Here is a 13,241-nt window from a genome sequence, read left to right as displayed (position 1 = left end):
AATTAGCGCTGTAGTGTAGACGTTCCCTTTGTTTTTAATAGTGTCACACTGTTGACCCATTTACCTTATGGTCCACTATGATCCAGATCCCTTCCTGCAGTATTCCTTTCTAGACAGTCACTTCCCATTTTGTATGTGTGAAACTGACTGGTCCTCTCTAAATGCAATACTTTGCACTTGTCTCTACTCAAGTTCTTCCTATTTACCTAAGACCATTTCTCCACAAATATTTTTACAGCACAGTTTTATACTGCTTATTAAAAGAATCTTGATCAAAAAAACTTATTTAACCTACTTTATAAATTATCTACTAGTATCTTATTAGCTTAAATTCCGTGTGCTAAATCAATAAACAAGCTAGTTCAGACACACACACGTGCACGCACGCACGCACGCGCACACACACACACACACAAAAACAAACAAAAAAACAGAATCAAATCTTGCAAATCTGCTACTCCTACTGGTCACATATTAATGCCAAGCACATACATGAATGTCTCAAGTTTCAGGGTCTCCATCTTTAAGTTTCATTTTTACAGTTATGCACATAAATGGTACAATAATGCCTTACTTCTGCATACTTATCTTCAAGTTAAAAGCTAAAATAATTACTCATCAACATAAAAATCACATTTAAAGCATTTATTTTGAAAAATAAAATACAAAAGATCACTGCACTGTAAATGTACATGAAATTTATTAACATCCCAGAAGTGATTTTTAAATAATTCAAGATATTTAACAATTTTCACATGTCCATAAAATTGAAACAGGCACAACTGTTCTACCAAAACATCATTTAGGACAAGCACAAGCCACTTTTACAAAATTTCATACATTTAAATTTCAAGCTATTTTTTACAAAGCCTTTAAAATTAAGATCTGGAAGTAAACAGAGATATAGACAAAACAGCAGTTTCACCAGAGGCCGGATTTTGCTTTAATTTCATTTTGCAACTGTAGAAACAGTTGTCTAAATGTAACATAGTACTACATCACCATCAGTGAAGTGCTGACCATATCAGAAAAGTGCTTTTATTGTTACTGGGTTAAGTGTGCTCACAAAAACAAAAACAAAATAAGCCCAAAGAAAACAAAAACCACAGTCAGAAGGCAAATGGGAGAAGATTCTGGAAAAGGCGGCCATGAACGGTATACCTCACTGATCTCGGTAAGACAGTCCTTATAATGGCATGTTAAAGAGAAAATAATAATTTAGAAAGTTAGAATTTGTGCACTCATTTCATTTGTTAAAATTCATTTTGCAACTCTATACATATTCACAAATACAAATAATTCACAGTTGGAATGGCAATCATTTCAACTGGTCTAGAATTACCAAGCCACTCAAACCTTTCCTTCAACCCAATATGGATATTTTAAAAGCATGAAATCTTATCACAAGTCATATGTAAGGCAAAGAGCGGAAAGCGGTTTATTTCTATATACTTTCAATAAACACTTTAGCTACACAGTGCAAATTTTATTATTAACTTTCTAGTCCATCTCAAAGTGACAGCAAAATTGCTTCTGGAGATGGTTTCAAGGAGATTTTGCTGCTTTGAAACATAAAAAAATCAGCACTAAAGCTCCCCTGCCAATTATTTGTGAAAAAAATTATCTGAGACATACATAATAAAAACATTTAAAATGTAACACTAAAATGAATGTTTTCCACATAGATTTCTAAATTAAGAATGTTTCCAAACAGAATTCCTTTCTTTATAATGCAACTTAATCCTTCTATGACCAGGTCAAGCATATGTTATTTGTTTATTTATAGCACTATGGTGCCTTAATTTCATTTAGGATGGACATTACATTTTCATGGGCAATTGGAATATTTTAAGCAAACGAGTGTCCTAAAAATAATATCATTATTTATTATAGCATTAGCAACAATGTTATACACAGCAGTGTGAGTCTTAGCAGTGTGTGGGCAGGGTGTGCTCTTGTGGAGTCAGTGCCCCCCAGCAGCCGTGTATAATGTGTACTAAAATAAGCATTCCATAGCTCAGCCATTTTTGGTCCACTGACAAAGAAATACTAAATTCCTGAAGCTGATTCAGGATATATGGGCCACCAAAGGCAAAAACCATATGTTTCCTTCATTTTTTGTCATTTCTCATCTCCTTCTTTAGCTAAAAAACTGTCTTTAAAAATATAAAAAGCTTATTCTAAAATACTTTGTTAAAATGCATTTTAATTGGAAGTACAAATGTCACCTGCATATTAATTTTAACAAAAATTAAAAATGAGGATCTACTGAAGTGCCCGCTGTATTTTAAAACTTTATGTCTTCTTTTCTACTTCTGGACATACCACAGTGCAGAGAATTCCAAGATTAGAGGAAATGGTTTAAATTCAGAGAGGATATAAGGTTATATAGCAAGCCTGAAATGATTATACTTTTTCAGCTCCTATGCATACTGAATTACACCAGACTAACTCATATATATTACTTTTGAATCTGGACTGAATACCTTCATCTTTTTCCCAACCAAAACCCCAAATATGTAAACGCAGTATACAATTTTCCACTGAAAATCGATGAAGTGAGATTTTTTTTTTAAATTGCTATTAACAAGCTTAATTGAAATAATTTCAGCAGATAAATAACTTTGTGATACTCTATTTTACTACCTTGTGTGCAAGATAAGTCCATCGGATATTCTACTCCACTGGTTCTGTCTGTTAAAGCAAATACATACATATGTTAATATAAACTGCTACCACCTATTAAAACAAAATTAGTTATTTTCTATTACAAAATAAAAATATCACTAATAGTGCCAGTTTCTTGTTTGATTCTTTATATATACTCCAGTCTCAGTCATCAGAACAAAGTATCAAGTAGAAAGATGAATTTAACAGAAGCAATTTCAACTTCAGCAATCCTATTTCGTAACACTTTTGAAGCACACTGATTCCACTGGTATATGACAATTTTTTTTTTATTTAGTGTTTCCATAGCTAGAGATGTGATAGGGTAATGGTTAACTAACATCCAGGGGCAGCCCCCCACCTGCAGCCCTCCATGAAGGGAGGACTGCTCCAGCCCCACTGGGGCTGGGAGCCCCACATGGGGTTGGGGGAGGCGGTGGCAGCCCTGCGGATGGGAGAGGGAGGCTGCTTGAGCCAGGCTGGAGTGCTCCCCGCATCCCACTTAATTGGTTAAACTTAAGATTTAACCAGTTAACTGATTAAACAGTGGTTTACATCTTAGTTGTAGCTGTGTTGGTCACATCATATGAGAGAGACAAGGTGGACAGGTAATATCACCTATTGGTCCAATTTCTCTTGGTGAAAGAGATAAGCTTTTGAGCTGCACAGAACTCTTCTTCAGGTCTGGGAATAGTACTCAATGTCACAGCTAAACACGAGGTGAAACAGATTGTTAACACAAGGAGACAACACTTTGCAAAAAATTATTCCAATTAAAATGGCAATTAACACCTCTGAAATCAGAGGAGAGATACTGGGTTACGGAGTGTTGTATCAAGACATAAAATCAAAGTTTCTAGTGATTTATGCTTTTTTATGTCTACCTGAGTGATGAATTTAAACTCTCTGACTTGACTTTTGAAAGTACTATGCAAGTTTCCTGTAAAGATGAGGACTGAGAAGTCAGATACAGAGTGATCATTTTGTGAAAAGTGTTTGCCATGGATGACAGAAAAAATGATAAAAGGCAATAATAATCAGAGTTAATTCATTTGAGGCAATGAATGAGGTGCAATACGTTTTGATAGGCACATGTATGACCCATGGATCTTGAAAGGTATACTGTGGCTGTATTGATCATTGTAGGGGCAGATATATGGCTGCAGGTTTTACCGTTGTTATGGCAGTGTCTGGTGCCAGCCAGTATAAGCTGACATGTCTTGATTTGTGGGGATGCTGCTTCTGATGAGGAGCTTGGTGAGGCTGGGGGTTGCTTGAAGGCCAGAAGAGTGGTTCAGTATTTTTTTTCAGGATGTGGTCACCACCAAGTATGGGTTTTAATTCTTTGCTGCTGTCCTATATGCCAGGGTGGGGAACCTCAGGCCCAAGGGCTGGATGTGGCCCCCAGCTTGCCTGGATCCAGCCCCTGAGGCGTAGGGCCCCCCCTCCCAGCTTTGGGGAGCCTGTGCTGGCACTCCAGTCACCCTACCATGGGACTGGAGCACACAAAATCTACTAGGCTGGGCCCTCCGAGGCTCTGGTGTGTGAGGGGAATGTAGGGAGTGTCCTCCTTAGTTGGGGGCCACTGTAGTGGTTCAGGTCACCAATGTAGTAAATTCACGATTCATTGGTGTGGCATCCTGACAATGATAAACGTTTGGCTGCGTGTGTTTTTGTGAGCTCCCTCAGTACATTACGCCAGCTCTGCAGGTAGCGAGCATTATGGACTTCACGAGAGCCTCTGAAGACCACGGATTCAGATAATATACAAAGGCACCTGAGGCAGGTTTATTGTCGAACAAAGTACAGTAATAGTCATCGGTAGCCAGATGGCCGCCGAGCCCCTATGCATTTGTACCCATGACAATGGACACGGCTCAATCATTTGTATGGATTTCACTATTAACTCTTTGGCTGGCCTAGGGGGCAAGTTGAGGTCCCCCAACATTTACTGACAGAGAAACTATTTATGATACCCACTATATGTATCATCTTACACATTAATGACACATTTGCTACCTCCCCTTGTACTTTCCTCCAAAGCATTCACTCCCCATTGTTCTGCTTTCACTTGTTTCAAACTATTTGATGATGTACTCAGCTCGGTGTCCTGATGGAAGGTATTTACATATTTCATGTGCTTTTATTAGTGCTAACAGTTCTAGTGCTACAAGACACTGGCAGGCAAACATCTGCTTTTCTCACTGCCTGTCTGTTACTCAGAGACTTCGGTTCAGGCACACGGCCCATGCTTCAAGCTTTCTTTCTCCTACAGCCACATCAGTGAGGGTGGGGTTTTTAAAATGTATTTATTTATTTTTGCTTCTCACTTGTGTGTGGCCCCCAACTGATTTTTTTATGGGTTAGTGGCCCCCAACCCAAAAAAGGTTCCCCACCCCTGCCATATGCATTCCAGTTTGGGTAGTAGGTGACAATTTGTGATGCTGAGTAAAGAGTTTTTTTTTTTATTGAAGCAATTGCTCTCGGGGAATGAAGGGGGCCTGTCGGAAGATGCTTCTTTGGTGGAGTGTCCTTGTTTGGTGAACGCAGTTTTAAAGTGTGTTAAGTTGTGTCTCTAGGACTTTCTCCTTGGAGCATGGAGCACTTGAGCACCTTGCAATAGGTAACAGATACTTTTGGTGGGTGGTTGCTTGATCTGTGGAGGTTTCTTGTATGTAATTATCTTTAGGGATATACTGTTGAAGCTGGTGGTGGTGTCCAGGAAGTTGATGCTGGTGTGGGTGAGTTCTAGAGAGAGTCTGATGGTTGGGTGTTGCTGGAAATTGTGGTGGAAATCTATGAGGGCATTTAGGTTGCCTCTCCGGAGGATGAAAATATCATTGATGTATCTCATATATCACTGGTTTCGTTTCACATCATTCTAGAAATTCTTCCTTAAGTTAGCCCAAGAAGAGGCTGGCATACTGGCACACTACCTTTGTATCCATGGCTGTTCCAAGGGTTTGGGCAAGTAGTTGGTTGTTGTATGTAAAGTTGTTAAGAGTGAAGATGAAAAGGATGAGGTTAGCAATGTGTTTAAGGTAGACAGACAATGGGCAACATTGAAATAGTAGATATTTGAGGCACCCATGGTGGGGGATATTGGTGAATAGGCAGACAACATTCACCCTCTTCGGGCCAGTTGAGCCAAGTTTGCTCCCTGGTTTTCTGGGGAGTTGATGGCAGCAAAATGTTCTATGCAATAACTAGAACCGGGTGGTGAGTGGCTGGCCAATTCCCGCCCTCCACCCCCCGCCCCCCACACTATAAACATACCCCCAGCACAGTCTTGTATACCCCGCGGGTTATACTCGTGTGCAGGGTATACAAGATTTTTTTTAACTCAAAAAGAAAAAATCGCGGGGTATATTTGGGTGCGGGCTTTTTGAGAGGTTGTGCCGGGGGTATGTTTATGGTGTGGGGGGTGGAGGGCAGGAATTGGCCAGCCACTCACCGCCCAGTTCTAGTTATTGCATAGGACATTTTGCTGCCATCAACTCCCCAGAAAACCAGGGAGCAAACTTGGCTCAACTAGCCCGAAGAGGGTGCTTAAGAGCAATCATGTCAACCACCCAGGCTACCTTGACATTCCATATATTGACTAGGGCATTGACAGGACCATTTGCCATAACTGCTGAATAATCCCTCAGGGACCTCAGGAAACCCTTCTGATCCATGAGCCTCCAAGGGCGGACCATCTTAATCAGTCCCACGCCTCTGCGGAGAAGGTCAGCAGATAGTCTAAACTTGACCAGGTAGTGATCAGTACATGACAAAGGGAGTAGAACTACATCCCTTATCCCAAGAACTCTAGTATCCTTAGTCCAAAAGACCAGGTCAAGCATATGACTTGCAACATGCATGAGGGCAGTTATTTCTTGGGATAGTCCAAGGGTAGCCATAACTGATGTAATCATCACTGCTGAGAACTACAGTGGCATCCCCTTTGTCTGCTGGTTTGATCCTTATTTAGCAGTTGGATTTTAGAGATTGTACAGATGTCCTCTCCACAGTGGAGAGATCAGGGAGAATTTTAAGGAGGTCGCAGCTGATTTTTTTCTCTCTGAAGCAATCCATATAAAGGCCAAGTATGTAGCAGACACCCCATCTGTTTTGTTTTTGTTTGGCTTCCTTTTGCAGCATGGGGCACGGTCACTGACTGGTTTGATCTGGAGTAAATGGTAGCCCCTGATCCTGCCATAAAGAAAGACGACATTGAAACATTTTGTGTTGGAAATAAATTAATATTTTACTTTATTTAAAATTAAGTTTGATAAACTAACATGAGAGATCAAATGCTTAATCCATTTAATAATTTAAATTAAACTGTTCTTCCTAGCTGCAGCACTAGCAAAATGGCTTGGATGTAATTATCAGTGAGTTTCTGTGGCCCACCCGTTGCTAATAGAAAGGTTTACATTAAACCATGTGGTCCATGGGCCAAAAAGTTTGAGAATCGCCCCAAGAGATTGCCCACAGTTTCCTGCTGCTCCACAAGAGCCCGCAGAGATTGGATCTGTTGCCACAGCGGTGAAATCACCATGTCACTCTGGGAATGGGAAATAGAAGTCCCAGGACTGCGCCAGGAGAGCAGAATAGCAGAATGCGCACTTCCTGAGCAACTGGAGCTGGTGCGCAGTCCCAGGACTCCTCCTCTCGCCCCCGCCCCCCTACAGAAAGGCAGCGGGGGAAGGAAATCGCAGGCACGCGACAGGCCTGGCGTTTCAGAAAGTGCGCTGGCTGTCTGGGGGAACAGCCCGTGTTTCTTCCTGAAACCTGGACCTGGCAGGCAGCTGTAGGATCCCCAAGTACTGGCCCGAGCTGTCCCTGTCCCCTCCCCCTGGCCAGACCCCCCCCCCCCACAAGTACCCTGCCCCAGCCCTCACCAGAACCCTGCTACTACCCCCTTCCTCCTGGCCAGACACCTACCCCCAGCTTGCTCCTGTACCCTATTTTCCACCAAGATTCTGCACCCCATCCCTATCCCACTCACTGGCAGCCCTGTTCCACACATTGGATCCCTCATTTTTGGCCCCACCTCAGACTGTAGAGGGGCCCACAAATTCCACTAACCCTGGAACCCAGAAGAGTTAATCTCGCCTGTGGCTAGTGCGCCAGGGGGGTGAGGTTGGTTTTTTGCATCTCCCTTATGTGGCCCCGACTGACTTTTCTGTGGGCCAGTGACCCTCTGACTCAAAACAGGTTCCCTGCCCCTCATAAATAAAGACAACACAGAAACATGTTGGCTGTGTCTAGACTGGCAAGTTTTTCCACAAAAGCAGCTGCTTTTGCGGAAAAACTTGCCAGCTGTCTACACTGGCTGCTTGAATTTCCGCAAGAACACTGAAGAGCTCATGTAAGAAATCAGTGCTTCTTGCGGAAGTCCTGTGCTGCTCCCATTGAGGCAAAAGTCCTTTTGCGCAAAAGCTTTTGTGCAAAAGGGCCAGCGTAGACAGCTAAAAACTGTTTTGCGCAAAAAAGCCCCGATAGCGAAAATGGCAATCGGGGCTTTTTTGCGCAAAAGTGCATCTAGATTGGCACGGATACTTTTCCGCAAAAAGTGCTTTTGCGGAAAAGCGTCCATGCCAATCTAAATGCTCTTTTCCGCAAATGCTTTTAACGGAAAAGCGAATGCTTTTGTGGAAAAACTTGCCAGCTGTCTACGCTGGCCGCTTGAATTTGCGCAAAAACACTGTCTGTCTCATGTAAGATTGTCAGTGTTCTTGCGGAAATACTGTGCCGCTCCCGTTCGGGCAAAAGCCCTCTTGTGCAAATTCTTTTGCACAAGAGGGCCAGTGTAGACAACGCGGTATTGTTTTGCGCAAAAAAGCCCCAATCGTGAAAATGGCAATCGGGGCTTTCTTGCGCAAAACCACGTCTAAATTGGCACGGACGCTTTTCCGCAAAAAGTGCTTTTGCGGAAAAGTGTCCGTGCCAATCTAGACGCTCTTTTCCGCAAATGCTTTTAACGGAAAAACTTTTCCGTTAAAAGCATTCGCGGAAAATCATGCCAGTCTAGACGTAGCCAGTGAGAGTAAGAAAGGGCTGGGGACAGCAAGTGATGGAGAGGAGGGGAATAGAGAAGGTGGGGCCTCAAGGAAGGGGTGGGGTCTTGGGGAAGAGATGGGGTAGATCTTGGCTTGTCCTGACATTTAAAAAGTGATCTTGGGTGTAAAATGGTTGGAGACCACTGCTCTCCAGGGAGGGTTGTCATGACACGTGTGTGTGGGGGGAAGGGGGTGGGGGGGGCGGATAAACAAGCCCTTTGTTTGATCTGTGAAGAGAAGAGATGTTTTGACTTCCACTTTCAAGGGATTCGTTCTTCTGTCTTTGGGCTGCACGTTGTCTAGACCTGAACGGAGTTAGCTGTGACAAAGTATTTCTGGGTTATTCTGACACAAAGTGAAACCTGTGCTAAAGCCCCCATGTCCAATGAGAGAAAGCGCTTTTGTTAGACGAAGTCTCTCCAATTTTCTTCAAAGATTGCCTCTACCAGGCCAGTGGGGTTTTGACTGACTAGTCCCTTATATTTTTAAAGAGTAACTAAATGGTAATTGGATCTTCTGAGGTAATGTCCACAGATTGCTTTTGGTCCAATCCTAGCTTAAAGTTTAAATTCGATCAGGTCCTTTGTAAGCAGGTTCGGAAGTAGTCTTATTTGGCAATTATTATTTGGCATTATTTACATCATATAGGCATTGCAATCATGGTATTGGCATATACACTTCTCAGTCGCTTTACATATAAAATAGCCCAGCCCCATGGATCTCCATGGGCAATGTACCTTGCAAGCAGTGGTGGTGAGGGTTAGTGCAGTGTTCTGCACACTGGCATAATCCTTGCCTGCAGGACCCTGAGGTCCCCCACAGACAGGGGCTGCTCCAGATCAGAGTAACCCGTCTACAACGGGCCCTCCAGAGGGCTGGGGCAGCCCTCTGCCCACAGCAGGTGGGGAGCTGCTCCAACCCCCTCCAATTACCAATTAATTGCAACTGGTACGCATTATTTTGGATGACTCCCAGGCCCTGAATCAAATGGGGCTGTATCTACACTGCACAGTAATAAGTCTCAGATCCTGGATCTCATCTTCAATCGAGGTTGGACCCCTGGTGCTGCAGTGTCATGGGACCATAGGTCTGGGGCCTGGGTTAATGCAATTGCAGTACAGTTGCACAAGGGGGGATTCTTTGGGGCCCAAACCCATCCCTATTGGTAGAGGATGGTGGTAGAACTTATTAGAGGGGTCATGTGATAGCCATTTACTTCCAGTCATGTGTCCATCTTGACCCCCAGAAGTACTACCCTTGGGGCTGGACTTCCCCTGGCAGGCGGGTGTGGCCTAAGCTTAGATGGTGTGGCTAATGTGTCCCGATTTTTGGTTCCGAATATATGGTCATCGTACTGTTATGTGCAGGAGGTGACCATGATGGTCCCTTCTAGCCGTAAATGCTAGAAGTTTCAGATATTACCTCATCCACCTCATCTCTCAATTTTTTTTATGACTTCAGTTGATAGGTTTTTTCTTTTTGGAGAAAAGAACTATTACCTTTTAATTAAGCAGATGTAAGTGTTACTGTATGAATTAGAAGAATTCCATTTTGAATACTACTTAACCATCTCATTTGGAACTTAGACAGTTGGGGCAGGTTGAAAACCAAATTCTGCTGACTTCGCACAGGTCAATTTTTTAAAAAGAGGAATTATTTATATTCAAATAACTGATATTATAGGCTTTAGGAAACATGCCAATTTAGGCTCTATTTACTGTGCTCTATGAAGTATTTTAAAATAGCTTAACTTCTACTATTCAGAAATTCAAACACAGATGTTTACTACTTTCGACACAATTGTGCACGTTGTACACATATTGCAACTACACATGCAGCACTGTAGCTTAATTAGCCTTTGCCATCATTTAGTTCTATGAAATAACCACTGCATACTTCTTCAACTCAGTTTGCTATATTACTACTGCTAAAAAGTCAGGCATTTATAAATAATTTTTCGCCTTTAGCTGCATAGACACTTTAGCCAGCAGTCGAGAGCTGAACAAAACTATGAAGCAACAGCATATTTAGCTGAGTGGTGTCAGATTCTTAATGGCTGTATATTAGCTAAGCACAGCTTGCAAAGCATGAGCACTAACTGTTCAAGCTGTAAAAACAGGCAAACACCCAGTAAGAGAGCAAAGCCCATGTTAGAGATCACACACAAAGAAGGTTTATCAGAAAGATTCCAGATGCCCAAAGCTAAGAGTTTAATGATCTGAAAACATGAAATAGACAACTATTCTACTTTACTGGTCCATGTTCATTTTATCTTGCACGGGACTTCCTTTCTACTGTCTTCTTTGGCTGGAACAAAAGAAACCAATTTTGGATTTTATATTAACAATGTTTTCAAATTTGAACTGATGTGGCAAGTCAAAACGTTTAATTTCACATGTGATCAATTCTTCCGTGTACTTTTCTGGATCTCTAGTTTTAACATACATAGTTAAGTTATCATTAAGGAAAAAAAGAGTTTGTTCCTCTACTTTTTATACTGAATTACAGTCTGTGACTATGCTTTTATCCTGAGATCATGACAAAACTGAAAATATGAATAAAGTTTCTCACAAACTGGTTACAAACATCACATTAACCTTCCCAATGACCTAAGGAAGGAAGCAAGTATGTTATTAAAGATGGAAACTGAGAGCAAAGTAGCCACTGTACATCCTAACTACCAGTGCCCTGCTACTCCACAGAATGGCAATACCTCTAGAGCACTGGCTCCCAAAGCTTTTACTAAAGTCACCTACCAACTGCATTTTGTCTTTTTGCCTGCAGAGAGGCCACTGACAGCCTGCAGCAGCTCCCAACACCCTGGCACCACAACCTTAATCCTGGCCCAGGGCAGAAACGAGACTTGGGTGGGGGAGACATTGGAGAGCGAACCTGTTCCACACTCACCACACAGTGGCAGCTCCTGCCACATGAGGATGAGACCAGCTCCCCATCTACATTGCAATCTGGCACACTCAGGTCTGACTCAGCAACCCCTCTGCCATGACTGGGCCAAATGGGAATGGCACTGGGCCACCCGAGTGGCACTGAAACCCAGTGTGCCAGCTTGCAATGCCCAGAGCAGGGCCCAGCATATGGGATAAGAGCCAACGCAGCTGGGGGAGTGGATGGCCAGCTCACTGTGACCCATCTAGAACCTGCCCATGGCTCACAACTCATCACAGAGGAAGTGTTGTTCTGGAGAAATGAAATTTCATAAGCACGGTGGGCTGAACCAGTGTCCAGTGTTTACTCAAACTTGCTTAAACTGCCACTTATCTGACAGACTTTAATACACATCTTACGGCATCAGAGTGAGAAGGGGGGAAAGAGGAAGTGTTTTAGTGAGTCACCTAATGACCTGGTCTTCCCCTCACATGCAATTCAGCATGGCTGGCAGGTTCTTGGAACCACCAGTTTTGTAGTACTGCTAACCCCAAGAAATAAAAAGACTCATGATGTAAGGTTTTTTTAAGAAAAAGAGTAGGGGGCTGTGCTAACTATTCTCGCCAACCCCCCACTCTCTAGGGTTAGGCAGCCTCAGCTCTTCCCCTGGCCACAGGCGTGGCAGCCCTGGTCCTCCCCCCAGCCGTTGGGTTAGGCCAACCCCAGCTCTCCCTGCTCGCCGTCGGGCAGGGCCAAGACCATGCCAGCCCTGGCTCTCCCCCTCTCTCCCTACCAGCCTTAGCAGCCTCAGCTCTCTACCCCCAACTGCCAGGGGGCTGGGCCAGGCTGAGTTGAGGCCTGGCCCCAGCACACCCGGCTCTCTCCCCCAGCCACCAGGGGGTTGGGCTGGGCCGAAGCCCTGGCATGGCAGGCCCAGCTGGAGACTGCGCAGCTCCTGGCCACCCTCAGCTCCAGAGCACAGGGGAAGGGAATGGGGACGCCTCATGGCTTGTGGCTCCTCCGGCTCCCCCCAAGCACGGGGGAAGGGGAGGCCACGTGGTTTGCGGCTCCCCAGAGTTCGGTGGAGGCCACACCGCTGAGGGCAGAGGGAGGGGCTGCAGGTCACCGAGTGAAGCATGATGTCAATCTCTCATTCTGCAGGAATTTTTTTTTAATATATATATATAGAGAGAGAGAGAGAAAGAGAGAAAGATGATATTGCTTTTTCAGTCTGTCTTGAAAGTCTGTCTTGAAATTCATTTAAGCATGAATTTGACACTTTACGAATGGGCCTTAACAAAGATGCTAACTACCTTACCCATTACAAAGATAGCTTCCCCAATTATCACCCTTAATATCATTATCTCATAGACACTAATCTCCCCCCCTCACTCCCCTCTGTTCTAAAATCTGATTTGTCAATTTTATATGTGTTCACTTTTTTTTTATTGTATCCCTTTGGCATATACGGTTGTGCCAATTTTCTTCCACTATTTGATCTGAGGAAGTGGGTCTGTCCCTCGAAAGCTCATCATCTAATAAACCATCTTGTTAGTCTTTAAAGTGCTACATTGTCCTGTCTTTTGATTGTTGAACTATTTCGTGGGGGGCATGACAAGTAATGTTGCCCCATTCTGCCAA

The 13,241-nt window shown here is 43.5% G+C and overlaps 1 protein-coding gene across 5 annotated transcripts in view; it reads right to left on the bottom strand.

Moving 5' to 3' along the window:
• Positions 1-630: 630 nt before the first annotated feature.
• TPST1 (tyrosylprotein sulfotransferase 1) overlaps positions 631-13,241 on the bottom strand; it is a 104,503-nt gene continuing 91,892 nt past the window's right edge. For 2 of the 5 annotated variants that reach the window (XR_012897145.2, XR_012897143.2), the window contains exons 5-7: positions 10,968-11,021; positions 2,647-2,694; positions 631-1,185 (exon numbers count right to left, since the gene is read on the bottom strand). Coding sequence is in view for 2 of the 5 variants with exons in the window: in XM_075905093.2 (XP_075761208.1) it covers positions 2,677-2,694 (18 nt within the window). In the remaining 3 variants the exon portion in view is untranslated. Of the gene's footprint in view, positions 1,186-2,646; positions 2,695-10,962; positions 11,022-13,241 lie in introns of all 5 variants that reach the window. The other 3 variants (XM_075905093.2, XM_075905090.2, XR_012897144.2) reach the window with 2 other exon arrangements.

The sequence above is a fragment of the Pelodiscus sinensis genome, chromosome 21 (genome assembly GCF_052426305.1).
Source record: "Pelodiscus sinensis isolate ZL-2025 chromosome 21, ASM5242630v1, whole genome shotgun sequence".
NCBI classification, from domain to species: domain Eukaryota; kingdom Metazoa; phylum Chordata; order Testudines; family Trionychidae; genus Pelodiscus; species Pelodiscus sinensis.
The sequence above is the reverse complement of the archived record's forward strand: the minus strand, read 5'-3'. Positions and strand labels throughout refer to the sequence as shown.